The 27,086-nt window shown below is 41.7% G+C and overlaps 2 protein-coding genes across 7 annotated transcripts; one reads left to right on the top strand and one right to left on the bottom strand.

The window, feature by feature from the left end:
- On the bottom strand, positions 1 to 17,437 carry fam78ab (family with sequence similarity 78 member Ab). 6 transcript variants are annotated; one of them, XM_049603675.1, is made up of 4 exons: positions 17,301 to 17,379; positions 13,526 to 13,593; positions 13,121 to 13,424; positions 1 to 5,222 (listed from the first exon to the last, which is right to left on the bottom strand). In XM_049603675.1, the coding sequence occupies exons 3-4, from the start codon at positions 13,381 to 13,383 to the stop codon at positions 4,697 to 4,699; spliced, it is 789 nt and encodes a 262-aa protein (XP_049459632.1). In that variant the 5' UTR covers positions 13,384 to 13,424; positions 13,526 to 13,593; positions 17,301 to 17,379; the 3' UTR covers positions 1 to 4,696. The 6 variants fall into 6 exon arrangements, with proteins under 6 accessions (XP_049459632.1, XP_049459631.1, XP_049459634.1 ...); XM_049603674.1 differs by lacking the exon at positions 17,301 to 17,379 and adding an exon at positions 14,245 to 14,758; XM_049603677.1 differs by lacking the exon at positions 13,526 to 13,593 and having other exon boundaries at positions 17,301 to 17,437.
- Positions 16,424 to 27,086, top strand: LOC125905599 (inactive phospholipid phosphatase 7). Its single transcript, XM_049603671.1, has 3 exons — positions 16,424 to 16,697; positions 16,845 to 17,596; positions 25,643 to 27,086. Exons 2-3 carry the CDS (start codon positions 17,101 to 17,103, stop codon positions 26,029 to 26,031), a joined length of 885 nt encoding a protein of 294 aa, XP_049459628.1. The 5' UTR covers positions 16,424 to 16,697; positions 16,845 to 17,100; the 3' UTR covers positions 26,032 to 27,086.

The following is a 27,086-nucleotide window of genomic DNA, read 5'->3' as shown; positions in this document are numbered from 1 at the left end:
TAATATTTGTACATTTTATTCATTCATGAAAAAGACCTTTTTTATATATATTTTTTTCAGGGTTTGTTTCCCCAGTGTTGTGCATTTTCACAGTTTTAAATATTTGCCAGAACTGACCCATTTTCAAGTATTGGTGTAGAAGTCAAAGCTGAACAAAGGAACACAAACTGATTTGACTATTTCAGTGCCGTATTTCCAGAAAACAAACCAAACAGAATGAGAAACACAGATAGTCGCTCATATTCCTGTATGTGCTACATTTAGGGTTGTGTTTAAACCATGATGCTTTCATTGTTGAAGTCAGGAGAACAGCGAGATGAATTTTTATGGGATAGAAACAAAAGTGAAAGCCAGGAAAATGAAGGCAGGTGGTCCTGAGTGTGAAGTTGGGATGTTGGGATGGGATAACTTGGGATAACTACATCAGGATCTGAAGCAAAGGTTAGCAGCCCTCAGAAGTGATGGTGTGGGTTTAGGAGAGGAGGCTTTCGTTCACTTGGCACGGCCTTACAAGCAGAAAACACTACAACAAATAATCCTTCACGTGGCTACATTTTGCATTTGTGATGTTTCTCTGGAAATAAATAACAACTTAAAACAGGCCTGTTATTAAGTGCCAGGAAGTTTTAGATTTCACAAGTTACTACTGCATAGTTTTGGCTTTGTCCAATTTTGGCACCTTTTGCCCTCCATACAGCAAACGAACCGAGCGGTTTTGTTTTTCTGTGGCGTAGTAAGGAAGCACATAAAGCATTTATGAAGTTCTTCTATGGTGTGAACATAAAATACACATCATTAACACATCTTTAACAGATCCAGACACACACTCACAGAAGACGATTAAAATCCTTATCCTATGATATAACATAAAATGCTGTTGACAGCTGACAGGCACCCACTCAAAGACCTCATTTCTCTTTTATGTTACACAACACATGTTTCACTTCTTGTTTATTAGCAAACAGGTGTGTTTTGTGCATATGGCTTTGCAGCATGTGCATGTCTTCAGACGGTCCACGTGCCGGGCTGATAAATTAGTTCTCGCTGCCAATGTGACACTGCTGTGACAATCAGATACCACGCCAGGCCTGCTCCTTTCCCCTCAGGGTGTTTGTGTCTGTGTATGTGTGTGTGAGAGAGAGGGCAAGCTCTGTCCCTGTTTTACGACAAGGACATAACCTTCCCTGAACTGTGTTTGTGTGAGAGAGCCAGAGAAAGAAAGAATCATGACTCAACAACAACGGAAGCACATCAGTGAAACTCCTCATCCTGCCTAAATCCCTCAAATGGGATTTAACACACACACACGCTCACATCAACACACACACTTACATGTGAGTATGGGACACTCTGCGTGTCAAATTTTAATCACATTACATGTACTCCAGGTTGAGCACTACCCAGTGAGTCTACAGGTCATCTCAAGACATTACGAGGCAGCTACAAATACTACGTAAGGTGAAAGGTCGCCGTGTTCAAAACAAACCACAAATTAAAATAACTTGTGGTTGATATCCAAGTTGCGCGTGGTAAATGTCACTGTTATTTTAAGCCGGCTTTAATGTCTGAATGGATTCAATTTGTTGTCACCCTTCGTATTCATTCCCTCGTGGCCGCTCGCCTGTCTGCGGGACATTTTGGGACTTTGACGGCTCCCAGTGCACAAACACTTTGACCCTGACCTTTGCTATTTGACCTCACTTAAACCTCAGCCATGACTCTAGCTGGCCCTCGCGTTGCATGGCACGACTCGGCACAGTTCAGTCCATCTAGGGCATATAAGTGTGTCACAGCAGATCTAATTATGACAGCAGTCCCCCAATAGCCTTTTGCTTCTCCTCTCCCTTCACCGCAGCACCCTGCGACCCAGCCTGAAGCTGAGGCTGTCGCAATTATGCATGAACCTAGCCAAGCAGGAGTGTCTATATGAAGCCATGTGTGGGCTTAAAATGTGGCTATAAAGCAATGTAGCTGGTGGCAAGAGATGGACATTGTGAATTGATGTTTGAGCTCTGGTTTGGCTAGATATCATTTGACTTGTACCGCATTGATCCACATGGTGCTCTGCAGAGAATGTAAGCTTGTACACTGAAACCATTTGAGTCACAGTTAAAGAAATATCTCAACATTTTTGTCAATACTTGCTTTCTTGCCGAGAGTTAGATGAGAAGATTGATATCGCTCTGGTATACGCTAAATACGAAGCTACAACCAGGAGACGGTTAGCTTAGCTTAGCATGAAGACTGGAAACATCCTGATCAAGCCACAACTTGTCATTTTTACACTTTTGTTTCTTACAGATCAAACAAACGAGATATAATGTGTTAACTGGTGAGCTTTAGAGGTGCTGGTAGGTGTTTTTGGTGTCTTTGGACAAATCCAGGCTTGCTAAGCTAAGCTAATAGGTTGTAGCTTCGTACTGTGTACACACATGAGAGTGGTATCGATCATGTTATCTGATTCTCGGCATGAAAGCAAATAAATAAGTGTATTTCTCAAAGTGTCAAGCTATTCCTATACAGTCTAGGTAGAAGTATCAGTTAAATCAAAAAAACGTTAAAAAAAAGTTAAATGGACAGAATATTCTAAAAAAGATGTTTCAAAATGTGGGTATTTTGGATAAAATTCATTGTTAGTGAGGAAACGCTTATACACTGAAACAGCAAAAGCTTACTGATCTTTGTGAAATACAGGAGCAGATCAGGCTTGCATGCAAATTATTTCTTTGGTTGGAGGCAAAACGCAGGAACTTGGAGAGCGCACTGAGCTTGCGAGATGTTTGTGACATCTGAAAGTGAAAAACGGCCCTTCAACAGAACAAACTCTCACAGAGCTCATTAACAGACTCTCAAAAAAGTATGCGTATATAAATATTTTGGCTTCCCATGATGCCAAATTCAGCCTTTCTCTCTGCTTTTAAGAGTTTTAACTCAGCCCCTCTCAAAGATTAAAAGCTTAACCGGCATCATCTCGTCTAATGTTGGTATTTAGCTGACCAGAGCTGTTTGTGTATGCGTGTGTTTGTGTCTTACACTTGCCGGCGGTGAAATAAAGGGAGGCAAACCCCACGTTCCTGCAGCGAGAGCTACAACTGGCAGGGCAGAGAAGTGGGTCATCTATATGCCAACCGTGCAGTCAGGATCAAACTTGCATGCCTCCTGCTCTGCTTTTCAGCCTCGACAACAGATAAAAAATGAGAGAAAGAAGAGGGGGAAGGCAGAGGGGGAGGAAGAACACTGGTGTGGATGAAGATAGCAGATGACTGCAGAAGAGGGACAAAAACACGTAACATGAGAGGCATGTTTTGACTTTAATATTACAGAAAGAAAAGGGATGCTATTGATTTAAAGGAAGGCAACAATAATGAATACAATGTGATTAAGATTGTCAGGATTGACAGCGCAGCAGAGATCCTGCTGTGTTTACTCTCCTGTTATTAAAAATTATTTCCCCTGTCTGTGGCTGCGTATTAATCAAAGTATTGATTGTTCAATGTGAGCAATGCAAACACTTAGTCACTCACTGCGGTGAGAAAGAGAAGGCCAGACAGGATGGATGAAAGAAGGGAAGGAAGTGAAATAGGGGCCCTGAGATGGAGTGATAAAGGAAAACTTGTTCTGTTGAATGCTAAAACTGCCTCTAAACAGAATAAAGTGAATGAAATGAGGGTAGCTGAGGAGCGCTTCTGAGTACTTTTTGCTCAGGTTGTTATTGCACGTTATTTCGTTGAGTGCTATCGACAAGTGTTGGCTTCACTGGTGTACTCTGTATCAGCACAGAGCATCTCTTCGGTTGCATAATGCACTTGAAACACAGCTAGTTAGATTGGTTGTATAACTGTCTACGCATAATGCTGGTTGTACTCGTGAGACAATACATTTGTCAGGTAACTTTAACATAACATAAAAGAAGCCGGGTCTTCTTCTGTGGTGTCCTTCCTGTCCTAAACCCACACATACCAGCACCAACAGTCTGGAAGAGACGGGACAAATGAGCAAAATACTGCATTGCACTTGGTTTAAGGCTAAAAATTTGCAGTGGAAAGCGATGTAAACTTAAGGCAGCATGGATTGAATGTCTTGCATGTTGTTTTTAAAAAAAGTACTAAAATCTAGCATGTCACCCAATGCAACAACAACAAACACAATTAAATGCACTCTCTCCCAGCCCATAAATAAAAACACAACTGGTATTCATACACAAGGTTTGTGCATATCCATGTTTGTAGCCCATGCACAGACATGGTCATGTAAAATACTTCAATCCACCCACGCTCACAAACCCCATATCACATGGCCCGGACAGCCAAAATATAAAACTGAAATAAAAAACAAAGTAATTCTCGTTTTTCATGTTTGCAATGATTTCATTTAGCACAGTGCGACCCGACCCAGTTTGAAGGTAGAATGGTTACGGTTTGTTCGCTCCAGTTTTGAAAGTGTGTTCAATCCCCCACCTCAGAGCAACAGCTGGTCTTTTTCTCAGAGCTGGTTTCGTCTGTCTCTGCCTGTTTTTCTCTCCGTCAGTCTTTTTCAAAATGTAAGAGAGAAGAACGTAGAGGCAAAAAAACAACAAAAAAAAGACAGGAAAGGGTTAAAGCAGTGAGAGCTGGTGACAAGTGGGAACATAAGAAAGACAACAAATAAGAGATGATACTGTTAAGGTATCCAAGGCCAGTCTGGTCAGTGAAACAGGTCAGTATTTGGGTGGGATGACAACCACGGGGTCGCCATTCTTTGGCCGCCACATCAGCACCTGGGCGTCATTGGCGTTAGGCTTAACCATGGCGTTAGAGGGGATGGACTCGTTCTTGCCCAGGATCTGGGGCTGCTCCTGGGCCACGGGTTCGTTCAGAACAGCCCTGTGGCCCAGAGGCTTCTCCGGGTCCACTTGGATGTGAAGTCGCATCCTCCAGCGGATTGTCTGCAGGACGAGTGTCTCTGAGGTGGCCTGGTTAATGGCCACCAGCCAGGTCGTAAAGCTCTGGTCGCGGTGGATGCTGCTAAGCTGAGGCACGTTGCTGTCGCTGACGGGCACACCCCAGGTCACGCTGGGGTAGAAATTGTCATTCATACTAACAGTGAACTTGCTGTCCTTCTTGGTGGGGCCTACCACAGTGCAGGTCTCCGTAGTGTTGCCGTACCACGGGTAGTTCACCCCATCCGAGTCGCTGATGGCCTGGATTTTGCCATCACGCAGGTCGGGTAGCTCCCAACTCGACCTGGAAGTTGAAAGGAGTTACAAATGAGGATTTATGCAGAGGTTAAGCTCATAGAAACTGAAGCTCAGGTAAGCAGTTTAGCTTTGCGTCATTGGGCAAAAATTGAGCATATTCTAATTCAAGTGGTCTAAAAGAACACTAGACTTCTGCAGCTTCTCTTGGCTCTGTTGTTTAGGCTTTAGAAGATCTAGCCCATGATGAGAGACTTTGAACAATCACATTTTCAGAAAGAGCAGCTGTCAATCATGTCGGTCATTGTTCCTGAACTGCAGTCAAACTGTCAAACTAGGCAGCAATGATCACATATGAGTCAAGATTCTGTTCCTGCATTGCCTTCTTCTCACCTCACATTTTAGTGTACCGTTTAGCTGTAAAATGACAAAGTTCGTGACCACCCACCATGTTGAAAACAGTCGAGCCAAAACAAAGCACTGCTCACTGGCTCGAGCAAATATTCTCATTGTACAGCTCATAAGTACACTAAAATATGTTTACAAAAACAAAAACAAAAGCGGTCCAACTGTCAAACTACACAGCGCTGATCAAATTGAAATTCTGTTACTGCAGTACCTATTTCTCACCTCAGTGTACTGTTTAGCTGTAAAATCAGAGAGTTTGCTCCAGCTGGTGAGTAATGCATCGTTTTCAACATGGTGGATGGTCACAAACTTTCTCATTTTACAGCTAAACAGTACACTAAAATATGTTTCTGAAAACATTTGAGGTGAGAAATAGGCAATGCAGCAACACAGTCTTAATTTATATTTGATCAGGACTGCTAGTTTGACAGTTTTTCACAAATGACATTGAGAGCACTATGAGGAGGCAGAGGAGCATTTTTTCACAGATTATCTGCTTCACGTACTACTGTCACGGTAAAATGACGGTTATGAAAAAAAATACGATTTTGTCACCTACTGTAGCTTTACATGTCTGTTGTGGTTAAAGGACAATAGCTGCTTTTTACACCTTTGGTCTTTTCACCATAGGTTTAGTCATCATGTATTTCAGTTAGGACAACATCATCGCTACAACTGAGTCTTATGGCGGCAAGAAATAAAAGCAAAAAACAACAATCAAGCCATTTTCTATTTAAACACTTCCTTTAATGGTAAAATAATGTCTTATGTGAAATTTAATTATGCCTAATTACATAGCAAAACTGTGCATGCACAAGTACAGTAGGCCAGAGTTGAACCAGGAAGTTGTCTGTAAACTTAGAAGGATTGGTCCATATTTTTACTTTTTGTTTTCTCTTCAAAATAAGCTGTTTCTTCACCCGTATGACTTCTTTTTTGTCATGTTGTCATTTCTATAAGTGATTTAAATCACAGCCAAAAACTACAAAAATAGGCCCCAAGCTGTAAAAACCCTGAATTATCCTTTAAATTCATCCCCGGTGCACTAAACCAAAGCAAGGGATTCCTCGTGTAAAAACTTCTCCTGTCTAATCCTCTCTGTATAAATAGCTTATAATTTGCATCTCAATAGTGTGACAAGTCTCCCTCTTGATATCCCTGTAGGTCCAATAACACATAACATGACAGACACAAGGAGTCGACTCAAAGCCTCACAGTCGGATCTTTCCACAAATTTTCAAACTGCGGTGGAGAAAATACAACACAACAATAAAATATAGCGACACACACAGCAGGCGACACTGAACGGCTTAAGTGACCTGGCACCTCTGGTCTGTCCACCTATGGATTTTCTGCCCGCAGCAGGAAAAAGATTACCTTTCATTCCCTGAAGTCGAGGATCAGCAGGACAGAGGAGATAACAGTGTGATCACCGGCCACATGACTTACTGCCTGCTTGGCCTGGCCCCGCATTCTGATTTATGTATTCACCCAGGGGGTGAGATTAGCATGTCAGGCATGATAATAGCTGGCCCTTGTGTGTGTGCATGCATGTGTGTGTTCGTGTGTGTGTGTGTGTGTACATTTCTGGTCTGAAAAATCACTTAACCCTCTCAACTGATGCCTCCAAAACAATTTGCAGCAATTCTCCATTTTGTCAGACATTATTTTAACTGAATATCTGCATCTGATTCTCAGTGGGAAACGTCTCCTGTTTATTATTTATGAGAGCAGGGCTTGATATAGATCTCCAGCACAGACAATATAGCCTAACAAGCACATGTGCTGATGAATTTTATCATTACATGTACTGTCCATAACATCATCAAGTGGTGCTTCTGTTTAAGCAGTAAACTAAACTGCCTAAATGCTGCTTTGTTTAACAGGCAAACTGAAACCTGGTCCTGCACATGAACTGCTGTGAAACAGGTGGAAAAGTAATCTATAACCGCACATCAAAAGCAAGAACACACTGCGGCAGCAAGCGATAATGGTGCATGAAGCAGAGTCGACTGCACATAGGTACAAAGTGGCATTGTCTACCTGCTGAGGAACTTTGATCATGAGTGGGGAAAGCGTTGCAGACATATGGCTCACTTCCTGTTTGTGTCTTCACAGCCAAACGGTCTGCAATAAGTGGTGTGTGTCTGACAGAACCGCAGGGATGCTACAAACCATTCACTAAAAAAAATACTGAACTGCCTCGCACTGTGACTCCCGAGCATGTCAGTTGTTGTAAATGTTGCATGCACTCTAGCACAGTGATTCTAAATCAGGGGTGCTTGTTGCTCAGAGGGCACTTCTGCAGCTGCCGAGGGGGTGCTTGTGTAAAAAATATTTATATCCACATATTGTGTGAGCTCTAACACCTGAACACGGGAAGTTGGGACTCAGAGTGTGTGCAAAGTAGTTAGCAAGTCAGCAAAGAAGTCTAAATTGTTGGCTCAAAGCAACTGATAATTGATAACTGAAACTTTTCTGTGTCTGCTGCTAGCAAGGTAATTGTTCATATGCTTGTTTACCATTTGTTTATGAACACACATTAGTTATGCCTGCTTAGTATGTCAGTAAACTCTATGATAGTCCTGCCAGTGTGACGCGAACAGACGAAATACAAAGTGATCTTGCTTGATTAACCAATGATGTGTGGTGGGCTGCATACAGTATATTTTGAAAGACAAGCAGGGGACTGTTTAAAATCATCTGCACGCCACAGTTGGCCCCCGGCCTGGACTTTGGACATGCCTGACCTATTGCTTTAGTGGTTGAAATACTGAAAGTCCTAGCAAAGGTTTGACTGAATGAATGTCATCTTAAGCCACATTCAGGTCATCACCATGATAGCAGCAATAAATCCATCCAAAATATGTCTGCTGTCTTACAACATACAGTAAAAATGCATGACAAAACTCTTAATAAAAGTTGATTTCATAGGCTGAAATTGCCAACTCCAGATTGGTGATACATAAAAGTATTCAAAGCTTTCGCTCTGATAACACCAGGCTTATTAGAAGTTTGAAGAAAGCTTCATTGAGAAGTCATGCATCTGCTGAGCAACGCGGAAACACAGCTCATTTCCTGTTTCTGCAACTTTGCTGCCGCATTCATTTGTATGTCACGGGCAGATGGTTTGGAGTAGCAGAAGTGTGTTTATGAGACATGATAAATGCACCGAGGAGATGCTTCCTGTCACAGGTGGTGAGGACTGGGTCGATTTTATAGAGTACAGGTGAAGAAAGAGGGTGCCAATGCAATTAATTAATTATTTACAGCATGCTCAAGCCTCACCACCTGCACTCTGTGTTTTTGGGTAGACTACCACAGTGCTCTACCAAGAATTACGGTAGCTCACAAATGACTATTTACATATCAGTTTCTCACCCTGTGTTACAGTGAATTTGTGAAGAAAACTTTGTTTTTGCATGCCTCCATGGTGAACGAAGAATCCAAAAACCGCAAGAAACCTGCTTTAAACAACAGCAAAACTATATCAAAACATCAGTTTATAAACTCTCACACAACTTGCACTGTGTAATAAAGTTTCATTTATCCAGTCGTGTTGTCAGTACTTCCTGTGCAAACAGACATTTCTGAGAGGGAGCTGAACAGAGAGTGAAACTTATCTATGCTCTCTTCAAAGCCAGACTCCACTGGCAAAAACAGTCATTTGTAATTCCTATACACGGGAGCTGCTGCTCTACCGCTGCCTCAGTCAGTTAGTTTGTTTGAGTTATTGTATGACTGTGGTGTTTTAAAGGGTTAGTTCAGATTCACCAAAGTCACATAATAAGACTAACTAATCGAGGCAATGGTAGACCAACTGCTCCTTTGTTCTTTAAGGTAAAATTGCTGTTTTTGTCAATGGAGTCTGGCTTTGAAGAGAGAACAGATAACTTTCATTTACCATGAAGTCACTTGTCAGAAAGGGCTGTTGGTTTGGGAAGTACTGAGCAAACCACTGGATAAATGAAACTTGGATGATACTGCACGAGTTGTGTGAGAGTTTGTAAACAGATGTTTGATAAGTTTTGCTGTCAGTTTTTGGATTCTTCGTTCACCAGAGGCATGCAAGTAAAGCAAAGTTTTACAGGGTGAATCATTGACATATATATGGTCATTTGGAGGGTGAAGTATTCCTTTAACAGGAAGTGTTGTGCGCAGTATACATGTTCATGACGAGGGTTAACCTTATTTAAGGAACATTATAGCCATAAATGCTGTTATCAAATGATGTCAATCTTAAACAACAGATAAATATTAATTTCTTTTTTAGTTTCGCTTCTGCCACAGTTCCTATTTTTAGCAACTTTAAATTTTTAGGGCAGCACGAGACATGTAATCACACATGGGTATGTGCTCAGCCCTACAACACTGTACCTCAGTAAAGCTATTCTAAGAGACGAATGCAACAACCAGGGAGGAGAGACTATGAATGTGTCCAGAATCCCGAGCACATCATCCAAAGCCAACAGAGAAATCATCCACATTACCGTCCTCAGCTGTTCTGTTCAATTACAGCACGCCGAAGCTTTATTGCCATCAAAGAAACTACTTAGTATGAGAGACTCAGCAGCGAGAGCGGGCTCATCTCTCGCATCCTAAGAGCGGCTTCAAAAATGAACATCGAGAATAGGTGGCCTTAATGTGGTCGTAATGACTTCAATACTGGAATATGATGATATATAAACTGCTTTTTTGGTTTATGAGCTATACGGGTAGAGAAATATGTTAACACTGCACACAGAGGGGATCAGTGGGTGGGTGCATTCAAACACCACTATATAAAGCACTGTATTTACTGTACATGTATGTGTTACATGCATGTTGGTTAGTTCCAGCTTGTGGTAACTGTTCCCCTTTGTTGATATGGTATATCTGTGTTGTTCTCTTAATTTTGTACTTGCTGGCTGCATTTTGGGCACAAATACATTCCCACTTTTTGGGCTATGTTCTGAAGCACACATCATTAGGAAAGTGCTGATTACTGTTGCTCTTTAATAGCTGGAAAATGCTTGTATTTTCAGAATTAAAGTCCTTTTTAGAGGATTCTTTTACATCTTAAAATATTATTGAAATGATTATCTGTTGATTCCTCTACCGTGAGCCCAGTAAAAAACAAATACCAGAATAAATGTTGGCGTTGTGCATTTCCGCACAGCACAGATATGTAACTTTTGTACGTTATTACTGTGGATATGTTGAAAAGTTACATTTCTTTACGATTCAACACAGTTAATGTGTTGTTACATTTAGGCACAAACCCCACTTTGGTTGTGGTAAGGAAAAGATTGCACTTTTGATGGCACAATCGCTGCTGTTAGTGCAATGTCTCACTCAAAAACACCTGCTTTTGGTGGCAGCTTGGCCGCCCTCTCGCTTAGAATGTCACGCCATCCACCATCTCCTGTGTCTCCCAATGAAAATGTCAGCTCACATACATCTAATGACAACTACTTCACCGTAGAGACGTTGATATGATACATCTGAAACATAAAACTGTAACGTATCTGTATTTTTGCAGAAATGTACAACGCCAACAATTTCCTCTGGCGATGCAGCCGCTGGCAATTAGTAACTGTCTCCAATTTTATGCTTCAGGCTTCAAAGTGGGGAGCTATGCTGCTTTCTGTCTATATTGTGTTTTAAAATTGGAGTTTTTTTGAATGTGTCTGTGCTCCTTTAATATGAACGGCACATCGCTAACACAAAAGAACTTGACAAAAGAGCGTGACAACTCGGTGAGATAAAAGAGTAAATATTCAGGCCTGGATGAAAGAGGCAATTACTGTAAACACAAATGCAGTTTACTGTCTCTTTCTCACTCTCACGCACACACACACACACACACACATGCTGGACCCAGTTTGGGGTGCTGGGAGGGGACTGAGTCTCTAATCTTAGCTGTGCAGCATGCAGTATCTATAGATAAAGCATATTCTGGGTACATGTCAGCTTGTGGTTGCCCACTACAGGATATGAGATGAATGAATGCTAGTTGTCTAACATTAGTACTGATATCCCTCCCACACACACATCGCCCAAACACACTCACACTGACAAAAAAGAAAGGGACATGAGTCTATTTTCTTAAAGCTGACTTTTCTCCTGTTTATAACCGCTGCTGCAGAACCTAACTGTGTATTGACAAGTGGAGGGATCTGAAAGGTCACAGCAATTATTTTCCATCACAATGTCCTGCTCTCATATCTGTCAGATTTTGAAGTACTTTGTAGCCCGCAGGCATGCAGCCACGAGCCCATACACTGCAGATAGCCGAGCGACTGATTGAACATTAAAGTTCACTCGCAGACAAGTCCATTTATTTTACTTTTCCATAAATCTCTTACTTATCTCCCGGCATGCAGATGTTAATGTGTAATATTTTCAAAGTGATGCAACCACAGACAAGTTTCACTACTGCAGAATATTTCCATTGAAGGATAATTTTATCATTATTTGTGAGACTAAAAACAGGAACGCAAACACTCTCACAGTGACATTGAAATAAATGTTTTGGTGGTTGGCAACTACTCTTTGTTTTTTCTCCTCTGGACATTTTAAGGGTTTGGCCTTGAGTGTCTAAAGTACTTGAGTTGGCAATTTTTTACTGAAGTCTGATCTCAAAACTTAAAATTCTATCAATGTAGTTCTCTATTTTGGGCGAAAGCACTTCTCCAAAAGTGTCTTAAATGATCTCGTGTTCCAGTCAGAGTTGGGTGGTACCAATAAAATATATGTACAAGAGTTTAAAGTCAATCAACAGAAAATTCATGAGCAGCTAGTTTGATGATTGATTTGTTCAGGTGATTGACAAGCAAAACTAGATTTTGGACTTTTGGTTGGACAAAAAAAGACATGTGAAGATGTCACCTCAGCCTCTGAAACCTTTTTGACATTTCATAGACCAAATAATTCATAGGTTAATCAAAAATAATAATAATTGTCACATTAATGGTCACTGAAAGTTAGTTGCAGCCCGTATGTTAACTTGTTTCTGTAACCCATGACCCCAGCTCTGATGAGGTAAAGAGTGACTGTGATTAAAACCAGTTTCAAAGTAACCTGTCCAACCTTGATCTAAATGATATCATCTGAATTGTGGCAGGAGTGCAGCAAATTACAGAGCTGAATCTGAACTGTACTGGGGTTTAATATTCCACAGATGAAGCATTATCCTCCCTTTTTGTTCATTTCAAAATGAATATCCTTTATTAATCCCCAAGTCTCAGCCAGATGTGCTCGACACATGCTCATCAGAACTGAATGGAGCAAAAGACGGATAGTGGAAGTTTTGGGGGGTTGTTATGTTGCATATTTTTGTTTTTATGGCAGTTATAATGTCTGCATGGTTGTGTAGAGGTGTATGAGGTATGGTATGAATGTATGGGTGCATGTGTGTATGTAGATCTGTATATTTTTTATACTTTTTTTATGTAGAAATATTTATAGACATATTTCTTCTTTCCACAACTCAACTCTCAACTCATTACAAGCCTGACAACACAGTTAAATAAATACATAAGAGCCCAGGATACTCACATCCCTTTGTTTCCATACGTATTGTAGAACTCCATGTGGTTACAGGCTTGAATCCAGCCGATGGTCCATGTCTCTTTACCGGCTACTGGCGGCACCAGGACCCGGGCATAAGCTCGGAAGTGAGGTGTCCGGTAGCGCAGGACCACGCTGGATGACTCGTCGATGCTGGTGGGGTTTGGGTCGATGGAAGTGTTCACCTCCAGGACGATGATACTGTCTCGGAAACTCTTGGGCTTACACCTGATACTCTGGATACAGCCCATTGCATTAAATAGCAACACAATCCACAACAACGTCCAGAGGTCTGGAGAAGAAAAAAGACGCATGGACACAGCAAAGAAAATCACCACAGGTCGATCCACATCATGTTTAGAAAAAATAAAAATAAAATACAAAAAAGCTTACCAGATTAAAAAGAGTTTATTTACAGCAGACTGTCTCATGTGTCTTTCTCATGTATCTTTGATGCAAAACTTTCAGAAAAGAAGGGAAAAAGCAGGCTCAGAGAATCTTCATATCTGTAGAGCGCATGCTTTCCGCTGCGTAAACGCAACTTCATCAAACAAGCGCAGGTACAATAACTTTCCTTTATCCGTGCACTGGTGTTTTCATGCTGTCAGGTTACAAGTCATTGCCGCCTAACGTTATCACATAAGGACTTGACCTTTTGGCAACATGCATCCATTGGAGAGCTGTGCGTAAAAGCTGCGGGTTAATTATGAGCTGAATAATTAACACGAACTACTACTGTTACATCTTGGCGTCATATTCTCTTTGTGTTTGATGCTTTATCTCAATAACAGCTAATCTGTGGACCATCCAAAGGCTAATGCGCTATGTCCAGCTGGTGACATGAATCATAATCAAAAATGTTGCGCTGGACAGTGCACGCGGACAGTTAGAAACGACTAATGGCAGCTCGGAGGTGACGCTCACATTATGTGGAGCCGCCTTATGGACATTTAATCCGCAATAGCCTCACAATAAAAAGTGTCATTTACCGATTTCAGAGCGCTACACTGAGCGTTTTTGATGCATGTGCGGATTAACGGCTCATGCAGTGCAGTTGCATGAACTGTGATCTATCTTTAGCCGACAAAAACAACATGCAAAAACAAGTCTACCTATAAAACATTTGACTGGAAAGTCTCCAGTGTCTCCAGCAGCAGGGTGAGATCTTGGAGGAATTCAGAGTGGACGGCGGCTCACACAGTTCTTCGGTCAGAGAGGTAATTCCGTTATCTCCTTCACACCGGCTCCCGTTATTTCTCCCCCACAGCTGCAAATGATCTCACCGTCCCACAGAGAGAGGTAGCATTTCCAACAAGCACTGAGACATCGGCGAGTTAGAGACGGAGCACCGCAACATCCAAAGGACACCGCCGGGTCAACTTTACCACCCATTTCACCGGATCCATACTTGGATTTTAGAAAAATAAATAAAAATATAAGACCTCGGGAAGGAGAAATGTCAGCTGTCACATAGTTGGACAGTTGCGCTCCTGTCCTGTGTGCGATGGGATGCAGCTCAGCCTAAATTCCTGCACAAGCTGTCATTTCTCTGTGATCGTCCCATCGCTGCCACGGCAGGTTCACCCCGCTACGCATTGGTCTATTTCAGCTGCCTGGGAAGCAGCTTTATAAGTATCTTTGAGACGACACTTCCGCTCTGGGATGCAGGCATGCTGGGAAGTGTAGGCGCGGCGGAGCTCAGCGCAAAGAGAGAAAGAGTGATTAATAATTGAGTAGTTCACCTCACACAACCTCACGGGAGAAGATCCTCTGTGTGATGTTGAACAGTATACTTTGTGGCATTTTGTCTGTCGACCTTTAACCGTTACACATAAGCGCGTGCAAATAATATTAGCTACTCGTTTATTATAGGCCTAAATATTAGATTTCAGATTCAGATTGAGAATACGTTATTGATCCCTGGGTGGAAAAGGCTAGATGTTACAGTTACTATTATATTATTATGCTATACATTATACTATACAGACACAGAGAAAGTATAAGAAAATAGAAATAGAAAATAAAAGTATGCAAGAAAAAAGTGAATTATGCTACAATATATAAAACAAGAAAATATAAATATAAGGAAAGATAATTAAGAAAATAAAAAAAATAAAACAAAAAATAAATTAGTAAATGTAAAAATATAAGAAGAGATATGTGTGCAAGAAATAGAAAATATGAAATAATAAAATAAAAAATTAATAAGAAAATATAAAAATATAAGAAGAGATATGTGTGCAAGAAATAGAAAAATATTAAATATTTAAAAAAAAATTGAAAATATAAAAATATAAAACGAGATATGTTGTGCAAGAAATAGAAAAATATAAAATAGGGAAGTTAAATAAAAAACATAGGAAAATATAAAAATATAAGAAGAGATATGTTGTGCCAGAAGTAAAAAAAATATGAAATAAGAGAATAAAATAAAAAAATAAATGAGAAAAATATAAGAAGAGATATGTTGTGCAAGAAACAGAAAAATATCAAATAATAAAATAAAATAAAAATAAATAAGAAAATATAAAAATATAAAAAGAGTTATGTTGTGCAAGAAATAGAAAAATATGAAATAAGAAAAAATAAAATGAAAAATAAATAAGAAAATATCAAAAATATAAGAAGAGATATATTGTGCAAGAAATAAAAGAAATATTAAATATACAAATATGTGTACAAGATATATAAGAAATTATATTCCTTTTACAAATTAACATGGAGATGCATGAATACTACAAGGCCTACTACTACTACTACTACTACTAATAATAATAATAATAACGTGTTGTTATTCATCTAGCTTATTTACTTGAGATGTTATGTTTAGATTAATTTAAATGTAATATTTAACTGTAATTTACATTTGACAATACAACGTAACATCAGCATTTATACCAAAAAAAAAGTTTATTAGATTTTATAAAAAGCTTTCGTGCAGACCAGATGTTGTTGTAATCAGTGACGATAAATAATCAACAATTAATCAAGTCTGCGGTCTGACTACCACATTTTTATTATTTTATTAATATGTGGTGTGATTTGTTCCTATAGCTGCTATGTCATGTGAAACGTAGCTTTTATTTTAGGCTATTCTCCACTTAACAACCAAAACGCGTTATTTATGTACGCATTTATTTACTCGGTTGCTTTTGTTTGTATTTGCTGTTTGTTTACTCGCATGGTAGCACCGTGACAATGCTCCCTCTGTCTCTGTGAGGCTTACATCATGCCAGGGCGCTCCTCCTCTGTGCTGCCGCTGTCTGTTTAAGCACCTTGGAGAACTCCGCTCCTCAGCAGAGCGCAATGCGGAGGCTGAATCGGGATCGTGCGTAAACCTACGTCAAATCCGCACGGAAACACCAAATGCTGCACTGGCTGGGCTGCCTCTCCCGCACCCCTTTGTTTATGGCTTTGGCTCATGGTTAACTGTTTGAGGTTTTGCCTGCATCGCTTTATAAGCTACTGTAGATCCCTGTCTCTCTGCTTGCTGCCTGGATATCAGAGGTGTGATGGAGGCTGCAGGGCAGATTTAGAGTGATGCTTCATATTCATCCTGCGCTTGGTAAGATGACAACACCGTGTCTTGCGTATTTCTTTCCTACACTGAAGGCTGTTTTGCACACGCAGTGAAGCACCTGTTAGCTGTGTAGCTGTGCCATGCTGTGGCGCAACAAGATGCTCATGTTGTTATTTTATCTCCATGCTGTAGATCGGGTTTCACTGGATTGGCCGAGGCAGATGCCATTCAATAGCTCCGCTCTCCCAGCGTGCATGGGTCGTGTATAAACAGCATGGCCATCACACATTCCACTGGGTCTAAATATATCTATTAAGGCCACAGGAGGGGGAGGACTGGTGTAGGGGGCTTTCACTGTGGTGGTGAACTCGCACCACTTCAATTATCTTCCACAGATTGACAATCGGTTGTTGCACCCACAGAGGAGAAACTTGGCCCTATCCAAAACATGCCCTCCAGTTACACTGTGAGATCCAGGGCGCGGGAGAGAAACAGCGTCCTGAGCAGACCTGAGTTCATATCCCTGAACCAGCCGCTCCGAGGCGGCGGAGGTGGAGGTGGCGGTGTTGGCCCCTCTGAGAGCCGAGGCAGCTCGAGGCGACCGGGTCAAATCAAGCACCAAACAAGCCAGCCGAGCGAGGAACCTACCGACAGTGGCAGCAAGGACAGGAGAGAGCCCAGCAAGATGCCAGAGGATGACTGCATGCAGCTGAACCCTTCATTCAAGGGGATAGCGATGAACTCCCTCCTCGCCATTGACATCTGTCTGTCCAAGCGCATGGGGGTGTGCGCCTACACGTCGTCCTCCTGGGGAGGCTGCCGCTCCATGGTCGCCCTGTTGGCGCTCACAGGGCACGGCATCACGTGGATCATTGGCACTATCGTGTGTCTCACCAGGAGTAACACTCTGGCTGGACAAGAGGTCCTGGTCAACCTGCTGCTTGGTAAATGCCACACTCACCACCGACCTCTCCAAACGTCAGCAGTAGCTTAATACCCAGCATGCACCACACAGGAGGAGCAAGTCTGACATGCTCTTAAAATCTTTCCTTTTTTGGGGTGAAACTGACTCACATTCTGTCTTTGTCAAAACTTGAAACAGGTGACTGCACCCTGTTTTCTTTTCACCTGTGAATCAGTCAGCTGGCTCATTTAGGCTACTGTATTTTCATGACAATATGGCAACTTAACTTGCTCTACAAAGTATGGATGCATTATTTATTAACCATTGTGAAGCCATGAGCTAAAACGCAAACATCATGAATACTTAATAAGTTCAAACTCATGCACTTAATGATAAAAAAAACACCCTTGTTAATCACTGTCCCTCAGCAACAGACAAAAGCAGCAAAAAAGTCAACAGAATTTTCTATTGCATTTTGACTTAGACTGTTTTTACACACATCACCTACAATCTGATTCACAGATACCCAGCTTTCTCTACTCAGGGGTCACTCTTGCAAAATGACAGGAGGCTAGGGGCCAGTTAATAAACATATAGTATAATAGTGTATAATAAATTAATTGCCTGTTTTCAACATTTAATTCTTTGCCATCCTCACTTACCTTTGCCAAGAGGTAGATCAAGTCACAGCTGCCATATGCAGCCAGTCACAACAATCCTGCACAGGTCAGGTGTACGCAGGGGTGTTTCTAGGATTTGATGACATGCTGGGCACAGCCTGGACCTCTGCCAGGGGACAGGGGTATCCTCCCCTGGCACTTTTTTATATATATATACTGTATGTAAATAAGCTCTATTTTTATGGTTTTATTATGCACTTTAATATCTCTTTTTACATTTTTAAGTGACACTTACCTTTCTGGAAATTTTATGCTTTTCTTTGTTTAGGTTAAAATGCTATTAATAAGCTGATGGCACACTAAAATGTAAGTGAATTCCACCAGAGATAAAAACTCATAATTATACCATTCTCATATGGTTCTAAGAAAACTCTGACCAATCATTGCATTCGGTGGCCGAGCGTCCTGTCTTATTATGAGTTACACCTTAACATTATGTAATGTAACAATAGAATAGACAAAAAAATCACAATTATAAATATCAGGTATAAAATCCATCATCAATGCAAGTCTCAGTATGTGTGTTACATTAAATCAGATTGAATATGCCAGCTTGAAAAGGTGTGTTTTCAGACGGGATTTGAAAGTGGAAAGGGAGTCAATATTGCGAATGTCGTGGAGTAGACAGTTCCAGAGGCGGGGGGCCAGAACGGCTCAACCCATGGTGGTCAAGTGGGCAGATGGTGATGTGAGTTGGAGTGCAGAAGAGGATCTAAGAGTACAGGAGGGTGTGTAGATATGAAGGAGTTTAGGGGCCTTAAAGTTGAGAAGCAGAATCTTGAAATAGATGCAATTTAACAGGAAGTTGTTGAAGTTGCTGGAGAAGAGGAGTGATATGATATGGAGGGGGTTCTGGTAATGATACACGTGGCTGAATACTGGACCAACTGGAATTTCCAATCCAAAACAGCCATGCAAAAAGCACTGACTCAAAGGTAGCATTTTTGCAGCGCTGAGTTGCATGAGATTATAAAATGGTTCATGATATTTGCCAGCCATCTCTATGTATTACACAGTTTTCGATTAAATCAAATTAAAACAGCATGAATTGAGGACCTGTATCAAGTGCACATGTACACACACATGCACAGTCTGGACCCAAACACAGATTATTGACAAACACACAGTACAAATCTCCTGGCTGTGGCCACGTTGAGCTCTGATTGGAGGCCAGTAAATCTCTGGATTTAGGACACTGTTGTATTGTGTTTGAGATATTGTCCGGCCCCAAATGCTTGTTCATTATTTGTCGGCCCAGGATCATTTCTGGTCTGTTGAGGTCTGTCAGGAGAAAATCTACGAACACGCTGAACAGTGGGTGGGGAATTAATATTTAATGCTGACTGAAATTGTGTTTTGTTTTCACCTAAGAGGGAAGTAATCAGCCAAGACTGGCCTGTCAGGTTTGGTTTAATTCAGCCTGCTGCCACGAGCGTATGAACGGTGCAGCGCAGAAATATTTTCCATATAGTGTTTTGAAGTGACTGGGACTGTGTGCAAGACTACTGAGCAAGTCAGACACTCCCAGAGCAGACCTTGACTGTGCAGATGTTCCCGTCCTTATCAGCTGAGGTGTAGCTCTGCTGTGGTGTTTTCTGGTTTCTTCTTCTGTGTTTCCTTTACTCCACTTCCCAAAGAATCTTTCTTTACCTCATCCCATGCACAATCCCTTTGTACATTGATTTAAAAAGGAACATCACCCGCACCTGTTGTCCAGATAAGATAAATGAGGCAGAGTCTTGTTGTCCTCTAAATGCTCAGTTCTCTTTATTGTAGTCGACGCCTGCATGGGAGGTGACAGGAACAAACAGACATGATGAGGCCATGCTCGTTACTCACGTAGCTGTTGTCTGTAATTAATTTTTCACCATGCTTGGTGGAACAGATAGCTCAGTATTTAGCATTACATTTCAAGAGGGCTTATCTGTGTGCAGCTCTTGACTCTCAGTTAGCAGAATAATTTAGAAATGCCACAATCCTTTAAAGCAGCTATAACCAATATTGTTATATCAACAAAGGATCACATGACTACCTGTATGTAAATGGAGACACTCATAGTGACAAAACCACAGAGAATTATCACCCCACTCTGCAGTACCTTTCAGCTCTTCTGGGATTTGTAGCGGCGTGCAACTCATTTTCACTGTCCGGCCCACAACTTTTCTGTTTTTGTTCACTCTTACCGCTCTTATCAAGAACTTTTTTGGCCACAGTTGGCAACTTTCTTCAGTGAAATGCGTGGAGCATTTAGTGGCTGAAGTGATAGATATGGTTGGAAGAGACCAAAAACAAAGCTAAAAGGAGACTAAATACTTGACTCAAATGCTACTGTTGCCTCTTATTTGCTGGATGAGTAAAGTTCACCGTATCAACATAAAAGGTGATGATATGTCAGTGCTGTGTTTACAGCTTGTTTCCACTGCCGCCACGTCACCAAATGATCAGTAATTGCAGGTGTTTAAACAGATATTTTCACATCAAATGCACAACTTTTGTGTTGTGCATTATCTCAGTTTAAAGGGATAGTGCACCCAAAAATGAAAATTCAGCCATTATCTACTCACCCATATGCCTGTGGAGGCTCAGGTGAAATTTTAGAGTCCTCACATCCCTTTCAGAGATCCCAGGGGAGAAGGGGTAGCAACACAACTCCACCTAATGGAGGCTGACAGCGCCCCAGATTCAAATGTCCAAAAACACATAATTGAAACCACAAAATATCTTCATACTGCTCGTCCGTAGTGATTCAAGTGTCCTGAAGCCCTGACATAAAAAGTTGTGTGGAAAAACGTCATTTGAACTCTGTTTTTAGCCTCATTGTAGCCTGTAGCTCTGACTGCCACTCTGTGTACCGTGCTCACGTGTGCGCACTTGCGCGAGACTGTGAGACATGGGCACCGCCTTCATGTGTGTTCACGTGCTTTCGCTGGTCTCACGCACCTGTGCTTTCAATTATGTGTTTTTGGACGTTTGAATCTGGGGCGCCATCAGCCTCCATTAGGTGGAGTTGTGTTGCTACCTCCTCTCCCCTGGGATCTCCGAAAGGGATGTGAGGACTCTAAAACTTCACCTGAGCCTCCATCGGCATATGGGTGAGTAGATAATGGCTGAATTTTCATTTTTGGGTGCACTATCCCTTTAAACTGAGATAATGCACAACACAAAAGTTGTGCATTCGATATGAAAATACCTGTTTGAACACCTGCGATTACTGATCATTTGGTCACGTGTCATTTTGTGTCTCTTTGTGGTTGTTTTGCCCCTTTTTGTAGTTATTTTGTGTCTATTTGCAGTTCCTTTGTATCCTTTTGTGGTCATTTTGAGTCTCTTCCTGGTTGTTCGGTGACATTTTGCAGGTGGGGATCGGGGTTGGGGTCCCGGGGCCTTAAGTGCCTAACACTTAGAGTTCCCTGTATTGCAACTGATCTACTGACTACAATGAGTCAATTAGAGTCTGTGGCAGACACAGCCTTGTTGACAGTGGAAGCAAAGCATAGCAGTTGTTAGTACTCCTCCATATAAGCTTGCTAGTGTGAGAAACAGCGTGTTTGGGATTTCCCCCACAATGCAAGTTGATGTCTGGCACCCTGAACAATTATCTGCCCACACCTGTTGCACTTCTTGGAGCTAAGGTTTCTATTCTCTATGTAACAGTTTCCTCTGAAACAGTAAATCTAAGTTTGAGAACTGACTCACTGATGGTGTATGTTTTTGACAGTTTATGTGTGATCAGAGACTGTGTGCTGTGTGAATCAGGGGCTGACATAAAACATGTTACTACACCGTGCTGACTGCAGTTGTGATGTATGTGCTGACGATGTTTCACAGCTAAAATCACTGGAAAACTATTTACAGTGACAGCACACACTGCAGATAAGAAATCTTGGCGGGGACGAATGATTCACGCAGTCTGTGAGCAGGTGTTTTGGAGAACACAACTGGGATTTTTCAGGGAAAAACCAGGCAAAATGAAAAATCAAATTTTGCTTATTTATCCCCACAGTCCTACTGAGACAAAGTGAATCATCACTGTTGCTTTAGTCAGCTGAAGGGCACCACAAACAGGCTCGACCTTACTGCTGATAATATGATGCCTCACTGCTTGGCTCACCTTCTGCCTCCGCTCTGTACTTTTGAGATGTGGACTGCCAGAGGGCACCATAGGGCCCGACAGCAAACTCCTCTCTCACATTTCACCAGTATCATTGTCTGCTTAGCTCATGTCCTGAACAATTTTTTCCTTTTCTTTACTCTTGTCCCTTCATCTCTTCTTTTGGCATTTACATTTTTCTCCCACTTCACCAGCCTGCCTTTGAAGAGCTGGAGCAGAAGTTTAAAATAATGGCCCTGTTAGGACAGGGAGTGGGCGACTGGAATGAGAAGTAGGGCAGCATAACCAATATGTCAGACAACTGACAGTTATTTAGCGCGTGGCTGGTTGAGTGTGTGTGAAGATGGCAGACTTAAACAGAGGTTAAAGATGGCGATGGTGGAGATATTTTTGGGAGTGCTATAGAGCTATAAACGGCATCCACAAATGTCTGGCATGTGGACTCATAGCAAATGCTTCTCGGTATTGTAAGCTTTATCGGTTATTCTCGGTCACCAAGATATCTGTTTACATTTGAGCCACAGTTGTTTTCTGCTTTCTTTGAAGGCTCACTGCATTGTAAAAAAAAAAGTCCAGATAAAACCATGCTGTCAACTGAGGCAGTTTGTCACCCTCAGATATTAATCATCTGTATATTACTCTGATCACTATTGTTCTGTGCAGCACTGTTTACATGTGTAACAAGACTAAGAGTTTACAGGCGTGCTAACGGCTTTGTGAGGCTGTCCCTAGGCATAAAGGGGCTTTGAGCTAAATGCTAACTTCAACATGCTAACATGCTGATGTTTCAAAGGTATAACTTTTACCATGTACACTATCTTAGTTTAGCATGTTAGCATTTTACATTTGCTTATTAGCAAATTTGTGGACTCAAGTCACCTTACCTCACCTATGACTCATGACATCACTTGGACTTGAGCAGTTTGACTTGAAAACACTTGATAGCCCTAGCCAATATATGCAGAGAAATTTATAGACATGTTTCCAATATGTGATGAGTTAAATACAGTACAACAAATACATGCCAGGGCAGAAGCATACAAAATCCACTGTGTTTCAGCAGTGGTTGGTAGTGCTATATGCTATGAAAGTGCAATGTCAGCACTGCTTTTGTATGATTAAGTTCAGCCACACTTTCTTTAACAATAGATGCTTTTAAACTTTAAAAGCATCACTGACTTGACTCAGGACTTGTTAGCCTTGACTTGGGACTAGATGCAGGACTTGTTAACCTTGACTTGGGGCTTGACTCCGGACTTGTTAGTTATGACTAAGGACTTGATTTAGGACTTGCCTGTCTTGACTAGAGATGTTTGACTTGGGACTTGACTCAGGACTTGACTTGGGGCTTGACTCAGGACTTCCCTGTCTTTACTTAGTACTTGACTCAGAACTTCCCTGTCTTGACTTGACTTAGGACTTGTCTGTCTTAACTTTTGACTTGACTTGAGATTTGTCAGTCTTGACTTTGGACTTGACTTGAGACCTGTCAGTCTTGACATGGGACATGACATGGGACTTGACTTAGGGCTTGACTCTGGACTTGTTATTTATGATGAAGGACTTGATTTAGGACTTGCCTGTCTTGACTAGAGATGTTTGGCTTGGGACTTGACTCAGGACTTCCCTGTCTTGACTTTGGACTTGACTCAGGACTTGACTTGGGGCTTGACTCAGGACTTTCCTGTCTTGACTTGACTTAAGACTTGACTTGGGGCTTGACTCAGAACTTCCCTGTCTTGACTTGACTTAGGACTTGTCTGTCTTAACTTTTGACTTGACTTGAGACCTGTCAGTCTTGACATGGGACATGACATGGGACTTGACTTAGGGCTTGACTCTGGACTTGTTAGTTATGATGAAGGACTTGATTTAGGACTTGCCTGTCTTGACTAGAAATGTTTGGCTTGGGACTTGACTCAGGACTTCCCTGTCTTGACTTTGGACTTGACTCAGGACTTCCCTGTCTCGACTTGACTTAAGACTTGACTTGGGACTTGACTCAGAACTTCCCTGTCTTGACTTAGTACTTGACTCAGAACTTCCCTGTCATGACTTGACTTAGGACTTGTCTGTCTTAACTTTTGACTTGACTTGAGACTTGTCAGTCTTGACTTTGGACTTGACTTGAGTCCTGTCAGTCTTGACATGGGACATGACATGGGACTTGACTTCGGACTTGCCTGTCTTGACTTGGGACTTGACCTGGGACTTGTCAGTCTGACTTGGGAGTTGACTAAGTACTTGTTAGCCTTGACTTGGGGCTTGATTCTGGACTTGTTAGTTTTGATTTAGGACTTGATTTAGGACTTGGGACTTGACTCCGGTCTTGACATGGGCTCGAAACATGCCTGTCTTTGACTTTGGACTTGACTTGATACATGTCAGTCTTAACTTACTTGACTTGGCACTTGCCTGTCTTGACATGGGACTTGAGGTCAAAGACAATGTTTTGCAACTCATGACTTGTAAAACAATGACTTGGTTCCACCTCTGCTAATTAGCACTGAACATGAATTAAAGCAAAGGCCGATGGGAACGTCATCAGTGTTGCAGGTTTTTTAGACCTGAACCATTTAAAATGGTGAGCTGATGATGGGGAGCACCCCCTGCCCCCCCCTCCCCTACAGATTTGAGGTTGCTGGACAGCGGCACGCTGGAGACTGATTGTTTGCCCACGGGTGGCTGCCGTGGCAGGGCCGCGTCGCTGCATCCTTGATCTTCGGTTTTCCAGCGGACCGTTCGAGCAAGTCCAGCTTCTCTGCTGCTGACGCTGCTGCCGGGATACAGCTGAGGAGACTGCTAATGCTATGTACTGGGACACTGCTAATGCTGCTTGCTGTGCTGCTGTAGCTCAGTCGTAACTGTAACTGATGCTGAGACTCTACTGACTGCGTGACTGGTAGATGGCGGTGGGTGGCGCACCAGGCCTGAACACAAATTCAAAAAATAAAAATGTTTTGCGGACCGTAAAAATGTTTTTTAAATGCGAATATTCTGGCTGTACTATTGTTGTCGGTGAGATCAGTATGTTGTATGAACATTATTCCTTAGTCTCTGTGACATATTAGGATGATTTTATGACTATTTGCTTTAGATTTCTTACATATAGCTCCTTTAATGTCTGCACCAAATGTCATGACAATCCATCCAATAGCTGTTGAGACATTTCACTCAAAAGCACAAAGTTGAACCTCATGGTGGCACTACAGGGAGGGTCAACTACTACTTTCAAGTAGTAGTTTGACTTAGTTTGACTTGCCTGTGTAATCTAACTCCCTTTTTTTCACGACAGCCCTCATTCTTGATGTCATGACCGTTGCTGGAGTCCAGAGACTGGTGAAGCGCAGGGGACCCTGGGAAATGACGCCAGGCTTCATGGACTGCGTTGCCATGGACATCTACTCCTTCCCCGCTGCTCATGCCAGCCGGGCCGCCATGGTCTCCAAGTTCCTGCTGTCCCACCTGGTCCTGGCTGTGCCGCTGCGCATCCTGTTGGTGCTGTGGGCCCTCCTGGTGGGCATGTCCCGGGTGCTGCTGGGGAAACACCACCTAACTGATATGGTGTGTGGCTTTGCGCTGGGCATGCTCCACTTCAGCTTGATGGAGACGGTGTGGCTCTCATCAAGCACCTGTCAGACTCTTATCTCCATAAGCACATTCAGCTGGAGCCCCTTTTTCTGAGCTTTTAATACGAGGCTCTGCTAGCACACAAGGTTCATTTGATACACTGTCTCTGCAACATAAAGGACTTGAGGTCTTATGAAGTTATTTTTGCAAGGGTCTGAAGTTCTTATGGGAACAGAGAAACATTCGTATTTGGATATTTGGAATCAGATGCTGGCTTGCATGTAACAGCCAAGGAAAGCAGGTCACAAGACATTACGAAACCTTTATAATGCTTCACAAATCCTAGAACCTTCAGTCAAACCTACTAAAACACACCTCGAACTGAAAATGTACATGAAGGATTTTCTTTTTAGATCTTTTAATTCTCATGCATGAAAACTGCTACCATCCATAACTGAACCTCTTTCTATTCAGCAAAGTCTCTCTTGAGTTGATATGCCACTTCCTCTTTGCCATCTTACTTCCTTTTATCTTTCTTTCCCGCTACCTCTTCCTCTATTCTCCTTTTTTTTAAAAAAAAAAAATATATATATATATATATATATATATATATATATATGCTTTTTTTGGTATTGTAAAATACTTAAACCTTGTTGAGCACTGAATAGAGTTTGGTGTAGGGCTGTATTATTGGACGTAACTCTAAAGTGTATAAAGTAATCATCGTTTGGATATTCCACATTGTTATTGATTGGCATGACTATTATGTTTGTATATTTCTGATGGGATTCTGTTCTTGTTACTGAACGTTTAATATGAACTTGTTTTGATGCCACTGAATTTAGCTGCTTGTGTTAAACAAAATGTCATGTGCAAGAAGAAATATTTTTCTTACAGGGTGAGATATCATTTCCTTTCAGCGTGCCATGTGATTTCATGAGTTCTTTTTTTAGAAGACATTTCTCTTCAGCTCTAACAGATGCTTATGTTTTGTTGGTGATGGTGCCCCACAAGACAAGGGAAGTTTTGGACAACTTTTCTGTTTGGATTTATTTTTTAATGGACCTTCGAAATGAGTTTTTTTTTTTTTTTTTTTTTTGTGGCAAACTTTTTTGTGGTTTGGTGTGTAAATACAGTTTTGTGTACATTAATTCATTTTATTCTGTACA

This window comes from Epinephelus fuscoguttatus, linkage group LG18 (genome assembly GCF_011397635.1).
Source record: "Epinephelus fuscoguttatus linkage group LG18, E.fuscoguttatus.final_Chr_v1".
Lineage (NCBI taxonomy): Eukaryota > Metazoa > Chordata > Actinopteri > Perciformes > Serranidae > Epinephelus > Epinephelus fuscoguttatus.
Note: the sequence above shows the minus strand (reverse complement) of the source record. Positions and strands in the feature narration are given on the sequence as shown.

What these genes read in the sequence shown, in the direction of transcription:
- fam78ab (XM_049603672.1), bottom strand. Translation starts at nt 13,446, where the DNA reads ATGCGTCTTTTTTCTTCTCCAGACCTCTGGACGTTGTTGTGGATTGTG. An exon ending in ACGTATGGAAACAAAGGGAT is followed by an intron (nt 5,223 to 13,120) that starts GTGAGTATCCTG and finishes TTCAACTTCCAG; the next exon opens with GTCGAGTTGGGAGCTACCCG.
- LOC125905599 (XM_049603671.1), top strand. Translation starts at nt 17,101, where the DNA reads ATGCCCTCCAGTTACACTGTGAGATCCAGGGCGCGGGAGAGAAACAGC. An exon ending in CCTGGTCAACCTGCTGCTTG is followed by an intron (nt 17,597 to 25,642) that starts GTAAATGCCACA and finishes TTTTCACGACAG; the next exon opens with CCCTCATTCTTGATGTCATG.